This window comes from Callionymus lyra, chromosome 3 (genome assembly GCF_982586985.1).
Source record: "Callionymus lyra chromosome 3, fCalLyr1.hap1.1, whole genome shotgun sequence".
NCBI classification, from domain to species: domain Eukaryota; kingdom Metazoa; phylum Chordata; class Actinopteri; order Syngnathiformes; family Callionymidae; genus Callionymus; species Callionymus lyra.
In genome coordinates, this window is record NC_141820.1 from 3,064,738 (window position 1) to 3,084,757 (window position 20,020).

Genomic DNA, 20,020 nt, shown 5'->3' on the forward strand with positions numbered 1-20,020 from the left:
ACATTAATATCGGGGTGGATTAGATTATTAATCTCAATGGCCCTCATGTTGAAGCTCTCTTAACCACTCCTGGATTCTTTCCTCTACTTGAACATTTTCACTTTGTCTTGACCCTCGTGGTCAATGTTTTATTTATAATACTGTAACCGTGTGAATCAACAACAACAAACAATGTTGCACTGTTGGTCTCTGACAGGACACACCCCCTCACTCACGGGCGTTTTCATCGATCAGTGTTTCCCTGAGTCTGGATCAGAAGCAGCTGAGCTCACCTGGAAGTTTCACCTGCAAACATGGACACAAGTCTTCAGAGCAGAGAGCTGCTCACAGGTCAGTGACTTTCTCACCGTCTATAATCTATCATGTCTGCCCAGCAAGAGTGAATGGATGAATCAAGAGTGAAGTCATGAGGTGAATGAATGAATCAAGAGTGTGGTCGTAAGTGAATAAATGAATCAAGAGTGTGATCGTGAGGTGAATGAATGAATCAAGAGTGTGGTCGTAAGTGAATAAATGAATCAAGAGTGTGATCGTGAGGTGAATGAATGAATCAAAAGTGTGGTCATGAGGTGAATGAATGAATCAAGAGTGTGGTCGTAAGTGAATAAATGAATCAAGAGTGTGATCATGAGGTGAATGAATGAATCAAGAGTGTGGTCGTAAGTGAATAAATGAATCAAGAGTGTGATCGTGAGGTGAATGAATAAATCAAGAGTGTGGTCGTGAGGTGAATGAATGAATTAAGGGTGTGGTCGTGAGGTGAATGAATTAATCAAAGGTGTGGTCGTGAGGTGAATGAATGAATCAAGGGTGTGGTCGTGAGGTGAATGAATGAATTAAGGGTGTGGTCGTGAGGTGAATGAATGAATCAAGAGTGTGGTTGTGAGGTGAAAAAATGAATCAAGAGTGTGGTCGTGAGGTGAATTAAGGGTGTGGTTGTGAGGTGAATGAATGAATCAAGAGTGTGGTCGTAAGTGAATAAATGAATCAAGAGTGTGATCGTGAGGTGAATGAATAAATCAAGAGTGTGGTCGTGAGGTGAATGAATGAATTAAGGGTGTGGTCGTGAGGTGAATGAATTAATCAAAGGTGTGGTCGTGAGGTGAATGAATGAATCAAGGGTGTGGTCGTGAGGTGAATGAATGAATTAAGGGTGTAGTCGTGAGGTGAATGAATGAATCAAGAGTGTGGTTGTGAGGTGAAAAAATGAATCAAGAGTGTGGTCGTGAGGTGAATTAAGAGTGTGGTCGTGAGGTGGAGGTGAATAAATGAATCAAGAGTGTGATCGTGAGGTGAATGAATGAATCAAAGGTGTGGTTGTGAGGTGAATGAATGAATCGAGGGTGTGGTCGTGAGGTGAATGAATGAATTAAGGGTGTGGTTGTGAGGTGAATGAATTAATCAAGAGTGTGGTCATGAGGTGAATGAATGAATCAAGGGTGAGGTCGTGAGATGAATGAATAAATCAAGAGTGTGGTCGTGAGGTGAATGAATGAATCAAGGGTGTGGTCGTGAGGTGAATGAATGAATCAAGGTTGTAGTCGTGAGGTGAATGAATGAATTAAGGATGTGGTCGTGAGGTGAATGAATGAATAAAGAGTGTGGTTGTGAGGTGAATAAATGAATCAAGAGTGTGGTCGTGAGGTGAATGAATGAATCAAGAGTGTGGTCGTGAGGTGAATGAATGAATCAAGAGTGTGGTCATGAGGTGAATGAATGAATCAAGGGTGAGGTCGTGAGATGAATGAATAAATCAAGAGTGTGGTCGTGAGGTGAATAAATGAATCAAGAGTGTGGTTGTGAGGTGAATGAATTAATCAAAGGTGTGGTTGTGAGGTGAATGAATGAATCAAGGGTGTGGTCGTGAGGTGAATGAATGAATCAAGGTTGTGGTCGTGAGGTGAATGAATGAATTAAGGGTGTGGTCGTGAGGTGAATGAATGAATCAAGAGTGTGGTTGTGAGGTGAATGAATGAATTAAGGGTGTGGTCGTGAGGTGAATGAATTAATCAAAGGTGTGTTCGTGAGGTGAATGAATGAATCAAGGGTGTGGTCGTGAGGTGAATGAATGAATTAAGGGTGTGGTCGTGAGGTGAATGAATGAATCAAGAGTGTGGTTGTGAGGTGAATAAATGAATCAAGAGTGTGGTCGTGAGGTGAATTAAGAGTGTGGTCGTGAGGTGAATGAATGAATTAAGGGTGTGGTTGTGAGGTGAATGAATGAATCAAGAGTGTGGTCGTAAGTGAATAAATGAATCAAGAGTGTGATCGTGAGGTGAATGAATAAATCAAGAGTGTGGTCGTGAGGTGAATGACTGAATTAAGGGTGTGGTCGTGAGGTGAATGAATTAATCAAAGGTGTGGTTGTGAGGTGAATGAATGAATCAAGGGTGTGGTCGTGAGGTGAATGAATGAATTAAGGGTGTGGTCGTGAGGTGAATGAATGAATCAAGAGTGTGGTTGTGAGGTGAAAAAATGAATCAAGAGTGTGGTCGTGAGGTGAATTAAGAGTGTGGTCGTGAGGTGGAGGTGAATAAATTAATCAAGAGTGTGATCGTGAGGTGAATGAATGAACCAAATGTGTGGTTGTGAGGTGAATGAATGAATCGAGGGTGTGGTCGTGAGGTGAATGAATGAATTAAGGGTGTGGTTGTGAGGTGAATGAATTAATCAAGAGTGTGGTCATGAGGTGAATGAATGAATCAAGAGTGTGGTCGTGAGATGAATGAATAAATCAAGAGTGTGATCGTGAGGTGAATGAATAAATCAAGAGTGTGGTCGTGAGGTGAATGAATGAATTAAGGGTGTGGTCGTGAGGTGAATGAATTAATCAAAGGTGTGGTCGTGAGGTGAATGAATGAATCAAGGGTGTGGTCGTGAGGTGAATGAATGAATTAAGGGTGTAGTCGTGAGGTGAATGAATGAATCAAGAGTGTGGTTGTGAGGTGAAAAAATGAATCAAGAGTGTGGTCGTGAGGTGAATTAAGAGTGTGGTCTTGAGGTGGAGGTGAATAAATGAATCAAGAGTGTGATCGTGAGGTGAATGAATGAATCAAAGGTGTGGTTGTGAGGTGAATGAATGAATCGAGGGTGTGGTCGTGAGGTGAATGAATGAATTAAGGGTGTGGTTGTGAGGTGAATGAATTAATCAAGAGTGTGGTCATGAGGTGAATGAATGAATCAAGGGTGAGGTCGTGAGATGAATGAATAAATCAAGGGTGTGGTCGTGAGGTGAATGAATGAATCAAGGTTGTGGTCGTGAGGTGAATGAATGAATTAAGGGTGTGGTCGTGAGGTGAATGAATGAATCAAGAGTGTGGTTGTGAGGTGAATAAATTAATCAAGAGTGTGGTCGTGAGGTGAATGAATGAATCAAGAGTGTGGTCGTGAGGTGAATGAATGAATCAAGAGTGTGGTCATGAGGTGAATGAATGAATCAAGGGTGAGGTCGTGAGATGAATGAATAAATCAAGAGTGTGGTCGTGAGGTGAATAAATGAATCAAGAGTGTGGTTGTGAGGTGAATGAATTAATCAAAGGTGTGGTTGTGAGGTGAATGAATGAATCAAGGGTGTGGTCGTGAGGTGAATGAATGAATCAAGGTTGTGGTCGTGAGGTGAATGAATGAATTAAGGGTGTGGTCGTGAGGTGAATGAATGAATCAAGAGTGTGGTTGTGAGGTGAATGAATGAATTAAGGGTGTGGTCGTGAGGTGAATGAATTAATCAAAGGTGTGGTCGTGAGGTGAATGAATGAATCAAGGGTGTGGTCGTGAGGTGAATGAATGAATTAAGGGTGTGGTCGTGAGGTGAATGAATGAATCAAGAGTGTGGTTGTGAGGTGAAAAAATGAATCAAGAGTGTGGTCGTGAGGTGAATTAAGAGTGTGGTCGTGAGGTGAATGAATGAATTAAGGGTGTGGTTGTGAGGTGAATGAATGAATCAAGAGTGTGGTCGTAAGTGAATAAATGAATCAAGAGTGTGATCGTGAGGTGAATGAATAAATCAAGAGTGTGGTCGTGAGGTGAATGACTGAATTAAGGGTGTGGTCGTGAGGTGAATGAATTAATCAAAGGTGTGGTTGTGAGGTGAATGAATGAATCAAGGGTGTGGTCGTGAGGTGAATGAATGAATTAAGGGTGTGGTCGTGAGGTGAATGAATGAATCAAGAGTGTGGTTGTGAGGTGAAAAAATGAATCAAGAGTGTGGTCGTGAGGTGAATTAAGAGTGTGGTCGTGAGGTGGAGGTGAATAAATGAATCAAGAGTGTGATCGTGAGGTGAATGAATGAATCAAAGGTGTGGTTGTGAGGTGAATGAATGAATCGAGGGTGTGGTCGTGAGGTGAATGAATGAATTAAGGGTGTGGTTGTGAGGTGAATGAATTAATCAAGAGTGTGGTCATGAGGTGAATGAATGAATCAAGGGTGAGGTCGTGAGATGAATGAATAAATCAAGAGTGTGGTCGTGAGGTGAATGAATGAATTAAGGTTGTGGTCGTGAGGTGAATGAATTAATCAAGGGTGAGGTCGTGAGATGAATAAATAAATCAAGAGTGTGGTCGTGAGGTGAATAAATGAATCAAGAGTGTGGTCGTGAGGTGAATGAATTAATCAAAGGTGTGGTCGTGAGGTGAATGAATGAATCAAGGGTGTGGTCGTGAGGTGAATGAATGAATCAAGGTTGTGGTCGTGAGGTGAATGAATGAATTAAGGGTGTGGTCGTGAGGTGAATGAATGAATCAAGAGTGTGGTTGTGAGGTGAATAAATGAATCAAGAGTGTGGTCGTGAGGTGAATGAATGAATCAAGAGTGTGGTCGTGAGGTGAATGAATGAATCAAGAGTGTGGTCATGAGGTGAATGAATGAAGCAAGGGTGAGGTCGTGAGATGAATGAATAAATCAAGAGTGTGGTCGTGAGGTGAATGAATGAATTAAGGTTGTGGTCGTGAGGTGAATGAATTAATCAAGGGTGAGGTCGTGAGATGAATGAATAAATCAAGAGTGTGGTCGTGAGGTGAATAAATGAATCAAGAGTGTGGTCGTGAGGTGAATGAATTAATCAAAGGTGTGGTCGTGAGGTGAATGAATGAATCAAGGGTGTGGTCGTGAGGTGAATGAATGAATCAAGGTTGTGGTCGTGAGGTGAATGAATGAATCAAGAGTGTGATCGTGAGGTGAATGAATAAATCAAGAGTGTGGTCGTGAGGTGAATGAATGAATCAAGAGTGTGGTTGTGAGGTGAAAAAATGAATCAAGAGTGTGGTCGTGAGGTGAATTAAGAGTGTGGTCGTGAGGTGAATGAATGAATTAAGGGTGTGGTTGTGAGGTGAATGAATGAATCAAGAGTGTGGTCGTAAGTGAATAAATGAATCAAGAGTGTGATCGTGAGGTGAATGAATAAATCAAGAGTGTGGTCGTGAGGTGAATGAATGAATTAAGGGTGTGGTCGTGAGGTGAATGAATTAATCAAAGGTGTGGTTGTGAGGTGAATGAATGAATCAAGGGTGTGGTCGTGAGGTGAATGAATGAATTAAGGGTGTGGTCGTGAGGTGAATGAATGAATCAAGAGTGTGGTTGTGAGGTGAAAAAATGAATCAAGAGTGTGGTCGTGAGGTGAATTAAGAGTGTGGTCGTGAAGTGGAGGTGAATAAATGAATCAAGAGTGTGATCGTGAGGTGAATGAATGAATCAAAGGTGTGGTTGTGAGGTGAATGAATGAATCGAGGGTGTGGTCGTGAGGTGAATGAATGAATTAAGGGTGTGGTTGTGAGGTGAATGAATTAATCAAGAGTGTGGTCATGAGGTGAATGAATGAATCAAGGGTGAGGTCGTGAGATGAATGAATAAATCAAGAGTGTGGTCGTGAGGTGAATGAATAAATTAAGGTTGTGGTCGTGAGGTGAATGAATTAATCAAGGGTGAGGTCGTGAGATGAATGAATAAATCAAGAGTGTGGTCGTGAGGTGAATAAATGAATCAAGAGTGTGGTCGTGAGGTGAATGAATTAATCAAAGGTATGGTCGTGAGGTGAATGAATGAATCAAGGGTGTGGTCGTGAGGTGAATGAATGAATCAAGGTTGTGGTCGTGAGGTGAATGAATGAATTAAGGGTGTGGTCGTGAGGTGAATGAATGAATCAAGGGTGTGGTCATGAGGTGAATAAATGAATCAAGAGTGTGGTCGTGAGGTGAATGAATGAATCTTCATCGTGATAATGTGTTGATTGAATAAATGAAAACATGCAAAAAAGAGATGAAACAAATTGAAGTGGAACAAGTCAAAGAGATGTTGTGTTTAAACAAGTGACACAAACATTCAGATCCATGATGCTGTTGTGTTTGTGTGCAGGTGTGGACACAGAGGAGGAAGATCCTCCCTCTAAAGAACTTCTGGGTGAAGACCATGACAGTCAGACCAGAGCTCAGAGGTGAGAAGATCACTTCTCCTGTCAGACCTTCAAATACTGGAATCATTTTCTCACTAAAACTTGTGTGTGTTCAGATCAAAGCTACGTTCATCTGCTGGACCTGGACCTGGACCCGGACCTGGACCTGGACCTGGACCTGGACCTGGACCTGGACCTGGACCTGGACCTGCTCCCAGCTGTTTGTCTCTGAAGAGTGACAGATCTATGGGAGTAGGAATTGACTTCAAAGGTGAACAGAAGCATCAGAGGTGAGAGACAACAGGAGCAACATTAGAACATCTAGTGGTCAGATGGTGAACGACAGAGGAATGGATTAAAGTGTTGATCAGAGTTTTGTGTCTTTCAGGATCAACCAGAAGAAACAAGAAGAGTCTGACTGTGATTCTCTGAAGAGTAACGAGTCTATGGACCTTATTATTAATTTCAAAGGTGGACAAGAGTCTTCAGAAGACAGGTGAGGTTTTCTGTCCCTCTTTGACTCACTGATGTAATGTTGGGTCTGTACAAAGGTCTCTGAGGTTCTTTCTACTTGGACTGAAGCCCTCAGATGTTCAGCACTTCATCACAGTTGACATGTTAGCATGAGCAACAGTCATGGAGACAATAACAGCTGCTGTGGGACAGACAGGTGCTGTTGGACTCATGAAGAAATCCACAACTTGATGTCAAATACAGTGAATTCATTTCACTGGATCATTCCATCTGTTGTTGAAGAAGTTTGTATCATGTGACGACCAACAGTCTCTTCAGTTGTTGAGTCAAGAAGAAGAATTCTAAATAGTGCAACTACTTTTCTTCTCCTCCACCTGAAGTCTTGTGAAACTTGACACACAACAAACGTGATGAAATATTCATCAAAAGTCAACTTTGATTTGAGTGTTTTTCTTGTGATGCAACATTCACGTGGATCATATGAGCGCCTCAGATGAAGGTCACTGATGTGTGAGAGAAGATACTTCAAGTGATTTAAGAGTCACTGATTCAATGATTGAGGGAATGTTTGAGTCGTCAAAGACTGTTAGTTGATCCTCAACAATCATTCTTTCACTCACAGCTGTGTGTGTTTCTATCAGCAGTTAGTGACTCTTGGTGACTTCAACTGAAGATGTTCATGAGTCAATGCAGCTCAAAACTTCTCTTTTATTGAGCTTCACGAACTGCTCGTCAAAAGTGCTGCAGACAGTCGTGGAGGAAAGTCGACTCACAAGAGAAGAAGCAACAAACTGCAGCCATGAGAATGAAATCACGACTGAAGTGTGAGACAAACTTAGTTTTCCATGGATGTGGAAGATTCTATCTTAGGTGGTCTGCACATGGAAGAGTCAGAGTCTTGCTCAGATCATTGGTGTCCTTGTAGAAGTAGACAGAACTTATTGACGGCCTGATGTTCTTCACAGAGAGGATCAGCAGGTCTGGGATGTTCTCAGTCTCCAGTGTGTCCAGCAGCATCAGACAGATGTGGACTCCACACTTCAGGTATGTTCAAGTCTTCAGCCTCACCTGCTGACTACAACAGCTGCTAACTCACCAGTCAGCTGCTTCTGCTGCTTCATGAAGCTCTGATCCTGGACAACTCCACCTGTCAGCTTCATACATGAAGTAGAAGGTCTGGTGTGGCTGAGACTCTTGTTTAGTTTTAGAGAGGAGATGAGATTTGAATGTGACTCAGACTCTCTGGTCCTACTCTTGAAGAAAGTATTGGTCAACAGGTCCTGGTTAGACTTGGACTGAGACATACCTCTGGTGACATCTGTAGGTCACATGATCAAGTCACATGTTTGTGTTTCAGCTGCTGGAGGACAAGGTCATGGAGGAACTGGAGAGAGTGAAGAAGTTTCTCAGACCAGGTGAGCAGAAACACCTGGATGATGAGGAAGAGGAGGAGTTGAAGTGTGAAGAGGAGCAGATGAGGAGCAGCAGAGAAGATTTCTTGATGTTCATCATGAACCTCCTGAGGAGCATGAAGCAGGAGGAGCTTGCTGGTCTTCTGTGGGGAAGTAAGAGGATTTGAACCTTTAACCTGTTGAAAAAGAAAACTTGAATCTATTAGAACATTTGAGATTGAAATTCCTGCAGCTGCTGAGAAGATTGATCTTCAGCTTCTAGAATATTGAGATTCATGGGACTTCTCTTCTTCAGGAAGTCGTGCAGAAAAGTGTCGACGACGGCTGAAGAGGAGCCTGAAGAAGAAGTTCCACAGTGTGTCTGAGGGGGTCGCTAAAGCAGGAAACTCTGCTCCTCTGAACAAGATCTACACGGAGCTCTACATCACTGAGGGGGGCACAGACCAGGTCAACCAGGAGCACGAGGTCCGACAGATCGAAGCAGCCACCAGGAACCCGACCAGACCAGAAACCACCATCAGACAAGAAGACCTCTTTAAGGCCTCACCTGAAGGAGACCGACCAATCAGGAGCCTGCTGACGAAGGGCGTGGCTGGCATTGGGAAGACCCTCCTGACACAGAAGGTCACTCTGGACTGGACTGAAGGCAAAGCTCACCAGAACTTCCAGCTCATGTTTCCTTTCACCTTCAGAGAACTGAACCTGCTGAAAGAGAAGAAGTTGAGTTTGATGGAACTTGTTCATCTTTTCTTTCCTGAAACCCAAGATCTCAGCAGCTTTGAAGAAGTCCAGGTTCTGTTCATCTTTGACGGTCTGGACGAGTGTCGACTCCCTCTGGACTTCCTCAACAGTCGGGTCCTCACAGCAGCTACAGAGTCCACCTCAGTAGACGTCCTCCTGACAAACCTCATCAGAGGGAATCTTCTTCCCTCAGCTCGTCTCTGGATCACCACACGACCTGCAGCAGCCAATCAGATCCCTCCTGAGTGTGTGGACATGGTGACAGAGGTCAGAGGGTTCACTGACCTCCAGAAGGAGGAGTACTTCAGGAAGAGGTCCAGTGATGAGGAGCAGACCAGCACCATCATCTCTCACATCAAGACCTCACGAAGCCTCCACATCATGTGTCACATCCCGATCTTCTGCTGGATCACTGCCACAGTTCTGGAGGACATGTTGAAGAGCGGAGACACAGGACAGCTGCCCAACACCCTGACTGAGATGTTCATCTACTTCCTGGTGGTTCTGTCCAAAGTCAAGAAGATGAAGTACCATGGAGCAGCTTGGACAGACACAGTTTGGGATCCTGAGAGCAGCAAGATGATGGAGTCTCTGGGAAAACTGGCTTTTGAGCACCTGAAGAAAGGAAACTTGGTCTTCTATGAATCAGACCTGACAGAGAGTGACATCGACATCACAGCTGCTTCACTTCACTCAGGAGTGTTCACTCAGATCTTCAGAGAGGAGAGAGGACTGTACCAGGACCAGATGTTCTGCTTCATCCACCTGAGTCTTCAGGAGTTTCTGTCTGCTCTTCATGTTCACCAGATGTTCTTCAACTCCGAAGTCAACCTGCAGTCAAGAATCGTTGACATAGAAAAGTTCTACCAGAAAGAAATCAATGAAGCTGTAGAAAGTCCAAATGGACATCTGGACTTGTTCCTGCGCTTCCTTCTGGGTCTTTCTCTGCAGACCAGCCAGAGTCTCCTGACAGGTTTGTTGACACAGACAGGAAGTAGTTCCTGGACCAATCAGGACACAGCAAAGCTCCTCAAGAAGAAGATCAGTGAGAATGTGTCTCCAGAGAGAATCATCAACCTGTTCCACTGTCTGAATGAAGTGAAGGACACTTCTCTGGTGGAGGAGGTCCAACAGCAGCTGAGATCAGGACGTCTCTTCACAGATCAACTGTCTCCTGCTCAATGGTCCAGCCTGGCCTTCATCTTACTGTCCTCAGAGGAACATCTGAAAGTGTTTGACCTGAAGAAATACTCTACCTCAGAGGAGGTTCTTGAGAGGCTTCTGCCGGTGGTTCAAGCTTCAAATGAAGTTCTGTAAGTGGATCATTGAAACATCTCTGATATGAACCATGAATGTTTGATTTCCTTCTTCATTCAGGCTGAGAAACTCCAACTTCCTTTCTCTCTTCATGGTTTTTCTTTGACTTTGTTTTGTAAATCCATCATTTTCTAAAGTCACTTTTGAAACAACATCAACTTTTCATTTGAATTTCATGAGCAAACACTTGAACATGTGTCGTGAACACAAACACACAAACACACAAACAGTGAATGAACGACTGTATGTTTCTCCCTCAGGCACAGACAGGGTTTATTTTAGGCTTGACCCCGAAATCCAGCGTGAAAACTGAACATAAATGATGAAGAAAATGAAAAGCTAACACAGTGTTAATAGAAACTAACATTCAAACAAAACAACACCTCGTTGGCTGCAAAGAGAGAAAAGTCTTGTTTAATGTTTCTTCAAGTCCTTGAGTTTATGCAAATGAATGTCTCTTGAGCTTCTTCTTAGACTTTTGAACTCTTGTGAGATAAACAGACAGGAAGTGGACTTTCAAAATAAAACTAAAAACGTTTCACAAGAAAATAAATAACATGAACTTAAATCCACTGCAAACTTCACAATAATACAAAGAATATTCAAAGTAGAAACAAGTTACGACAACAGTTAGTCTGAAGCTAAAATGAAAAACACCAGAAGATTCAATGAACTCATGACTTGTATGAAAACATTAGATTTTCACTGATTATTATAAAACATTGAACCAGATGGAAACAAACTGATCCATATATTGATTGATGTCCAGAAACAACTTCAAAAATAGTCTCCAAACTTGACAAATGTTTCAAAAGTTGAAACTAATTCAGTTCATGTGAAGCAAACATGGAGAAGAAATGAAGGTGAATGTGACGGAGGATGATTGACACTCCATCTGTGTCACAACATAGATCCACTGGATCCAAAGATGGAGAGAATTCACCTTGAATTTTCTAACTGTAAACATTCAAATGAAGACAACAATGTTGAGAGAGTGCAGGAGTGTGAGTGACAAACACACACACATTGTTTGAGCTTGTATTACCTGCAACACCTTCACACTCACACCTGACACGGTTATGAATAATAACTTTGTAAACCTGTTCATATTGACTTTAAGGTTAAAAACACAAATAGAATAAATTGAAGTGAATCTTCACGATTGAATCAGTGTCTTGATTAAATTGAAGATATTTTTACTCTGGAAAAGAATTAAACACAACAATTGAGAGAAAACACACAAAAACACTGAGATAAGTAAGTGAATAGAAAAAGAATCAATGATGTGTTATTATGATCAATATACATGTAACAACCTTTTATTTTCATTTGTCTTTGTTGTTTGTTTTGTGACTTATTTTTCCTTATGTTCTCTTGTGTTTGTTTCTCATATAAACACAAATCAATCCTCTTGTTGACGACACTCGTCTCTTTCACAGGCTGAGCTGCTGTCGACTGTCAGAGAGAAGTTGTTCACTTCTGTCCTCAGTCCTCAGCTCTCCGTCCTCTAGTCTGACTCAACTGGACCTGAGTCTCAACCTTGACCTGCAGGATCCAGGAGTGGAGCTGCTGTCTGCTGGACTGAAGAGTCCACACTGTCACCTGGAGACTCTCAGGTCAGAACATCATGTCTTCAGCTTCAGAACATGTGAAAGTCAGAGGTGAGACTCCAGAGAGTCAAAGTTGAGTCTTCAGTGAGTTCTTCAATGAAGCAGATGATTCTAAGTGACCTCAGTCTTCAGCAGGTTCTACTTGAACTTGATTTGTTCTTCTGCTGGGTCGTGCTGTTCAGTATGTTGACACATATTTACTGATCTCAGATCCATTCAAAGACATTTGAGAGACTCTTGTGATGTCATCACTTGTTCTGTTGCTAGATTTCAATGCAGGGTAATGTTCATGGTGATGTGAGCATGTGTGATGAACACATCAGCAACTGTATGAAAAGTCAAACATGTTCTTCTTCATCACAATATTCAACAGTGTCGTCTCACATCCTGCTCATATCTTTCATTTCAACTCATCTCTGTGTCACCAACTCACTCCTTCTTTCTCTCTTCATGGTTTTTCTTTCACTTTGTTTTGTAAATCCATCATTTTCTAAAGTCACTTTTTGAAACAACATCAACTTTTCATTTGAATTTCATGAGCAAACACTTGAACATGTGTCGTGAACACAAACACACAAACAGTGAATGAATAACTCTGTATTATTATTTTATTTATTGATCCTTTATTCATCCAGGTTAGTCTCATTGACATTAAAATCTCTTTTACAAGAGAGACCTGGACAGGATGGACAGCAAAACATAGTTACACATAAAAACTATTTCATACAGTATTAAGTGCGTTGGTACAATATCAGAAAAGGATAAAAGATTACTGACTAAAAACATTCACACTTGCTGTTAGAGTCCGACGTAAAATTCCTGACAACAGCCTTGAATTTGTCAAAAGTCACTAGAGTCTCAAACTTGTGCTGCTTCTTCAGCTTCTTCCACGATGACGGCGCAGAAAACTTAAAAGCTGTTTTACCCAGTTCAGTACGAGCTGGAGGAACATTCATAACCTATAATCTCCTTGTAGATACAAACATGCCGATGACTAAGTCGTGGCGAAGAGAGCGAAGGCCAGTGACCTCTTGAGTATAGTGTGCAGTGATGGGTTAAGGGTCTTCAGTTTGTCATGAACCTCAAGGCTCCATGTTACACAGTGTCCAACATCTTTAGACAGTGAGCTGATGAATTCATGTACAACACATCTCCAGAATCAAGAACGGTCAGGAAGGTAGCTTCGACTCGTCGTCGTCGAGCCTAACCTTAGTTTCCGTTTATTTACCAGGTTTTGTATGTGAATTTTAAAGAGATGTGGTCATCAATCATAAAACCCAAGTATTTGTAAAAATACTCCTCAATTGCATGACCTTGGGAAGTTAAAATATTGTGATTTATCTCAATCTTTTTGTTATTTGAAAATACCATAAGTTTGGTCTTATCAGCATTGAGAACAAGCTTCAGTCGACAAAGCTGAGCCTGAACTTGATCAAAAGCACTTTGCATGAACTCAAAAGCCTTATTAAGTGAAGATGCAAAACAATACGTTACGGTGTCTTCCGCATAGAAATGGAAAGATGCTTTCTGGACATTTTGTCCAAGGCTGTTAATGTACAGGGTAAATAACAGTTGTCCTAAAACTGAACCCTAATTTTTCTCTGGAAAAGAATTAGACACAACAATTGAGAGAAAACACACAAAAACACTCAGATAAGTAAGTGAATAGAAAAAGAATCAATCATGTGTTTATCACGATGTGGAACGGAGAAACCCAGGATACAGGTACTGGAAAACGGTGACGACAAGACAAGGACGTGACAGGGAGTGGAGGCTTAAGAACACAGGGGAGCAATCAGCAGCAGCTGGGGGCGGGACTAACAAGACACGGCTGGACCAATCACTACTCAGACAGGAGGAAGTAAGACTAGCACAGACACAGAAGGGAGCGGATTTCACAATAAAACCGGAAACACAAGGAGGAACATGTAGACTCATGACAGTGTTATTATGATCAATATACATGTAACAACCTTTTATTTTCATTTGTCTTTGTTGTTTGTTTTGTGACTCTTTTTATTTTTCCTTATGTTATCTTGTGTTTGTTTCTCATATAAACACAAATCAATCCTCTTGTTGACGACACTCGTCTCTTTCACAGGCTGAGAAACTGTGGACTGTCAGAGAGAAGTTGTTCACTTCTGTCCTCAGTCCTCAGCTCTCCGTCCTCTAGTCTGACTCAACTGGACCTGAGTCACAACCTTGACCTGCAGGATCCAGGAGTGGAGCTGCTGTCTGCTGGACTGAAGAGTCCACACTGTCACCTGGAGACTCTCAGGTCAGAACATCATGTCTTCAGCTTCAGAACATGTGAAAGTCAGAGGTGAGACTCCAGAGAGTCAAAGTTGAGTCTTCAGTGAGTTCTTCAATGAAGCAGATGATTCTAAGTGACCTCAGTCTTCAGCAGGTTCTCACACTTGAACTTGATTTGTTCTTCTGCTGGGTCGTGCTGTTCAGTATGTTGACACATATTTACTGATCTCAGATCCATTCAAAGACTCTTGTGATGTCATCACTTGTTCTGTTGCTAGATTTCAATGCAGGGTAATGTTCATGGTGATGTGAGCATAACCTTTGGATCATCACACTTCTGATTCCACCAATGAAGCTGCTCGTGGATCACTTGTCTTTTATTTGTAAGATTCTGCACATCAATCAAAATACAGTTTGAGGATGGATCGCTCACACACTCGTTGCTCTCGCTCTAGAAACACCACACAATAAGTTAAACGCTAAACAATTAAACAAACATATACAATAAAACTGCTTCTAAACAAATATAAAATACGACAATTGAAAGAAAAGGTGTTTCTAACATATTTTTATACACTAATGCTCACAGAGCATCTCCTCCTCCTACCTCATCTCAGTCCTCGAGGCCATAGACATATTTACATGGACGCCGCATCGACTGCTGCCCTCACTAGAGCGGTGTGTATACAGGGCGGCCATCTTGGTACAGTGTCACTCGCTCCTACAGTGCATTAGGTCTATAGAGGAATGATGTGTTTTCACTATCACTAATCACTCATTTGTCAAGAGGGCAGAACCCGATCACCAACAGCAAGAGACCCTAAGATGCCCCCAGCTCTGCGGTTATAGTTTTTGGCCAATTTGAGTAGCTTCGGAAAACTCCTGCTTCAACCGAGACACAAAGTCATGATGGTCAACAACAGTGGAATCAGGGAGAGCATGCTGGAACACAACATCAACAGGTTATCGTGGTGTCCTGCCAAACATGAGGAAAAAGGGTGCGAACCCAGTCGATGGATACCTGCTTAGCTTTTGAGAAATGATCAGTCACAACAAGTACGTCCACGCTTTGATTGACAGATTTCTCAGCAGAACAAAAATCAATGCAAACCAATTCCAAAGCTGCAGATGTTTGAATGCATTCAAGGAGGACACAAAATGCAGGTTCTGGAGTTTTAGCAACAACACAGTGAAAACAGCCCTTTACGTGGTTAATGATGTCACTCTCCAGTCCACTCCAGTGACACAGTGTGTGTCTGACCCTGATGACCTCTGAGTCATGTAAACCACGCAACACCTGACCTTTTAATGAATTTGGGACGATTAACTGGAATATTTTTTGTGTTTAGTTTTCTATGACGTTTGACATAATGAAACGCCATGTTTAGAATGTTGTCCTGTTCTTGCAGTCTGGCTTTTTCACTCTTAGTTAATGAGTCAGACTGAGTGATGTCCACAAGATGAGGAAGAGGAGGTTCTGTGCCTTCTTTCTGGCTCATTCCACCGGACACTTGTGCTTCAAAAACGGCTGATAATTCTTCAGCTGTCATGGAATTTTGTTGGTCTAGTGCAGGGGTGGCCACACAACACAACTAACTAAACAAGAGTCACACAACACAAGTCACAGGACAAAAATCACGACAAGAGTCACACAACACAAGTCACACAACGTGAGAGCCACATTTTTTTACTGTGTTACCTCAAAGAGCCACATCATGGGTCACATGAACATCATCCCTTCCTCACACACAGACCTCTGCTTAGCCAGATTTATTGTAAATGTCACACACCAACATGATAATGACAGAATTTGACTTCTACAGTCAGGGCCAGTCATTTTCAACAATGAACATTGTGTGCACTGTGTGTACTGTACTGTACTGTCTTACACACACAAACTCTCAGTTCAACCAAGTCCACAAACAAAATATAATAATTAAAATATATTTTCTCTCTTACTATGCATGTTGCTTATTAGGACTTCTGTCATTCCTTGCTTTGAACAAACCTCTTCAGATCTGGCTTGTATTATTGCGCGTTAGATGAAAATACCGTATTGAACTCAAGCGAAGCGAACGCGCACATTCAAAAAAACACAAACCCAAACTTCCATATGAACGTAATAGTGATGGGATCGACAGTTCTTTTGACTGAACTGAATCACTAGAATCAGTTCATTAAAAGGATTTGTTCAGTTCGTTCGTTCACCAAATTACTAACTCAGTGCTTATGAAGCCCAGACTGCAATTTCTTCTACTTCCTGAACGCAGCCAAACAATCCGTTACTAGGTTTAATGATTCAGACCCGAGGTTAACATTCACTGCACTTGAGGGACAATGCAAAAAAAAAAAAGAAAAAAAAGTGCGTTCATGGAAAAGGACCAGTGCACAGACATTCGTGAGAAATTAAGCAAATAGAGAAGATCTTGAGGTGTGTTCACAGCCGAACATGAATCCCTGTTCACTGACCGAATCTGTGCCAACATAAAAACTAAATGTTCTGTAGCAAAGTCTTATCATAGAATCCCTCCTACCGGCACGGTCGCGGCGTTCAACTGAACTGAGAAAGGAATGAATCACTTCATGAAGTGATTCGGTTCAGTACGTTCACTCAAAAGATCGTTCGTTCAAACAAATCGTTCGTGAACGACACAACACTAGAACGTTAGAGCCGCATGAAACCAGGCAAAGAACCGCATGCGGCCCGGGAGCCACGGGTTGGGCAGGCCTGGTCTAGTGCTTCACCCTCATTCAAAGACTGCTCAATGACCCTTTGACAGTTCGTAGTACACTTGAATGCACCATGCACTTTTTCATCTTCAAGGCCACACATCTTCTCCAACAATGAGACGTAGGTCTCTGTAACAGGTCTATGATCAATGCAAGACTGAACAAATGGTTCTCAAGGGCACCAGTGACCACATTCTTGTTGCCAGGTACATAGTTCGGATCAAAACTATAAGCTGCCAACTTGGACACCGATCTTTGTTCACATGCGTCCAACCAGGGCTTAGTCAAAATGTAGGTTAGGGGATTGTTATCTGTCCAAACTGTAAGATGTCTCACTTTTAGCCAGTGACTGAACTTATCACAAACCGCCAGAAACTCTAGCCGATGAGCAGGTTAATTCAGCTGTGAACGTGAGAGGCTTTTACTGGCAAAAGCCACTGGTCGTGCTACAGTGCCCCCTGGTGGCAACTGTGAGAGGACAGCACCTAACCCATCAAAAGAAGCTCTACAGCAGGAACAAGGGCTCTGTGAAGTCAGGGTGAGCCAGAGTGACACTGTGGACTGAGTCATGTTTAAGTGTTTGAATGCAGCCTTACACTCAGCAGAACAATCAACAGGAGTGAGTCTGATGAAACCTTTTCAATTTAGGTTTGCGTTTTCTGCCTCTGCTGTTACAGGAGACAGGATCAGAAACAAGATCAAAAAGTGGTTTGGCTTCAGCTGAACATCCCTCTATGAAATGGTGATAATACAGGACCATGCCAAGAAATGATCTCATCTTCTTTGCAGAAGAAGTGATTCCATCAGAGTCAAACAGATCAGGTTCTTCCACATCAACCACGGCCTGTATTTTATCAGGGTCTGTCTTTTACACCATTTGCACAAATAATGTGTCCTAAGAACCTTACAGATCTGCAAAGAAAGTTACATTTCCTAGGTGTAGCTTTAAGTTGTTAGCAGCAAGACGCGAAAAAAACATCTCCAACCGTTCAATTGCAACCTCCTCTGATGGAGCAAAAACCAGCAGGTCGTCCAGATAACACAAAAGAAAAGTTCTTATCACCAAATATGGACATCATCATCCGTATAAATGTTGCGGGGCTGTTGGTAAGACCCTGGACATTCTATTATATTTGTGCAGACCTGTCTGGTGGGGCAGGGGGTCCGCATCTTTCACTGTTCTGGCATCAACCATCTGAAGTCATTGCAAATGCGTAGGTCACCATTAGGTTTAACAACAAGCACAAGAGGAGAAGAAAACTCACTCTGAGATTCACGAATAATCCCCTGTTCCTCCATCTTATTTAGATCCTCAGTTTCTCATATTGACTAGAGGGGTCACGGAGGTACTGCAGTCTGAGAGGCTTGTCGTCCACCAAACAGATTCTATGAACATATTCATTCAACACAATCCATTTTGTGTTTTGAGAAAGTACACTCATAACTTTGGACGATACATACTACATTTTTTTTAACAATCAAGAGACACTTCACAGGTGAGATCTAAGTCCTCCAGATCCATGTCCTTCAACGTGTGGATGATCATCTCCTCAGACAGCAGTGGATGTTCTGTGTCAACATCACATTAGAATAAACAGGTTCTGGTTGAGGCAAGTCTTGGACTGAGGGGCGAGTGACACATCTGCAACCATAGCATTTATTTTTATAGTGAGTAGCTTCTCAGTAGGATTCAACATCTTCACAGGAACCCAGCCATCCCCCCACAAGGTAGTGACAACTCTTCCTTCCAGGATTTGTGCAGGTCTCACTTTGGACTGTGTTGCTCGATCACAACTGTTTTCCCCACAGTTGACTGAGCAGACGATGACACTTTAGCCCACACTAGATGTTCAGACCCTGGTTGCAGTGTGACACGACTCTTTGTCGTCCTGATCCTGGATTGCAGGTCTTCCTCTTTCCACTCGTCTGAATGTGACAAAATAACTGCATCATCACATGTTGAGGTTAATGATGGAACTATTGAACCCTTCATCTTTGAAATGAGCAATTTCATGATGTTTCCCTGATGTGTGAAGGCAGGTGGCATAAGAACTTGAGGTGAGTTACGTCTTGTGTGTTCTGGAGAGTGACAAAAGAAGCAGAGAAGGTTTTCTCGGCAGTGAGAATATGCAGAGTGTGAACCATCAGCACATACAGAACATGGCACAGCGTCAAGTCCTTCTACTCGGTGTTGTCTCTTGTAGTTGTTACGTGTCCTTCTGTTGTATTGGTTCTGACTCTGGTTCTGCAGCATCTTTTCCAACAACCCCAGCAACCTCTCCATTGTAGAAGAGTCTGGATCAACTGGCTGCTGTCTCTCAGGTGGTTCACAGGCTGCTGTAGGTTAACTTCAACTCTATCCATGTTCACCTCTTCACTATGTCTGGCTGGTGTCTTCAAACTAGTCTATGAAATTCATCCAACACGTCCTGCACTTCACGGCTGACCATTTATCCAAAGTATGGACCGGAATGTGAGCCAGATCTGGGTGATCAAACATTTGTCTTGTTCCCACAAGCAACCTGTGGCGACTGCAGCAGCTTTCTTGAGGCGGAGCCAGTAGTCCTACGGGTCTTCATCACATCTGGGAGAGTTGAATAAAAGTCTGCCAAAGGCACCGATGAATAACGTTCAGAAGAAAAAAGTTTCCTCAAGAGACCAGACACAGCGTGAGGACGGCGTGCAACATCTATCTCTCCATTTCTATCCCAAACTTCACTCTTTAGCTCGAGCCCTTAAATGTGTGAGAATTTCTTCCACCCGACTCTCCAGTTGAACATCACGTTTCTTGAAATAATCTTCCATCAACTCGAGCCATTCTTCCAACTCAACTTTGTCTGAACATCCCCACGGAAAACAAGAGGAGCCTTGAGTTCTCTTGGTGTTTCGTGTCTAACATGAGAGAATCTAGAAATGTCCGTTGGGAAGTGACTTGAACCATCATGGGCTCCTGAGCTGTTGTGTGGAGCTGATGGAGGGGCTGTCGTCCTTGGATGGGATACCATAGTCTCAGCTCACTGTCCTCCAGATGTTGAACTACATCAGTCATTTGGTCAGTCATGTTGGCATTAGCTGAAGGTTGATAGTAGTCCATGTATAG

General features: G+C 42.5%; 1 protein-coding gene across 5 annotated transcripts in view; it reads left to right on the top strand.

The window, feature by feature from the left end:
* LOC148083027 (NACHT, LRR and PYD domains-containing protein 3-like) overlaps positions 1 to 20,020 on the top strand; it is a 31,121-nt gene that overhangs the window by 2,752 nt on the left and 8,349 nt on the right. For 4 of the 5 annotated variants that reach the window (XM_087786183.1, XM_087786184.1, XM_087786182.1 and 1 more), the window contains 9 exons: positions 197 to 330; positions 6,347 to 6,425; positions 6,500 to 6,673; positions 6,772 to 6,879; positions 7,823 to 7,901; positions 8,215 to 8,422; positions 8,565 to 10,323; positions 11,767 to 11,943; positions 14,039 to 14,215. In XM_087786183.1, coding sequence (XP_087642309.1) covers positions 294 to 330; positions 6,347 to 6,425; positions 6,500 to 6,673; positions 6,772 to 6,879; positions 7,823 to 7,901; positions 8,215 to 8,422; positions 8,565 to 10,323; positions 11,767 to 11,943; positions 14,039 to 14,215 — 2,798 coding nt within the window. In that variant the 5' untranslated portion in view covers positions 197 to 293. The remainder of the gene's footprint in view (positions 1 to 196; positions 331 to 6,346; positions 6,426 to 6,499; positions 6,674 to 6,771; positions 6,880 to 7,822; positions 7,902 to 8,214; positions 8,423 to 8,564; positions 10,324 to 11,766; positions 11,944 to 14,038; positions 14,216 to 20,020) is intronic. The other variant, XM_087786185.1, reaches the window with a different exon arrangement.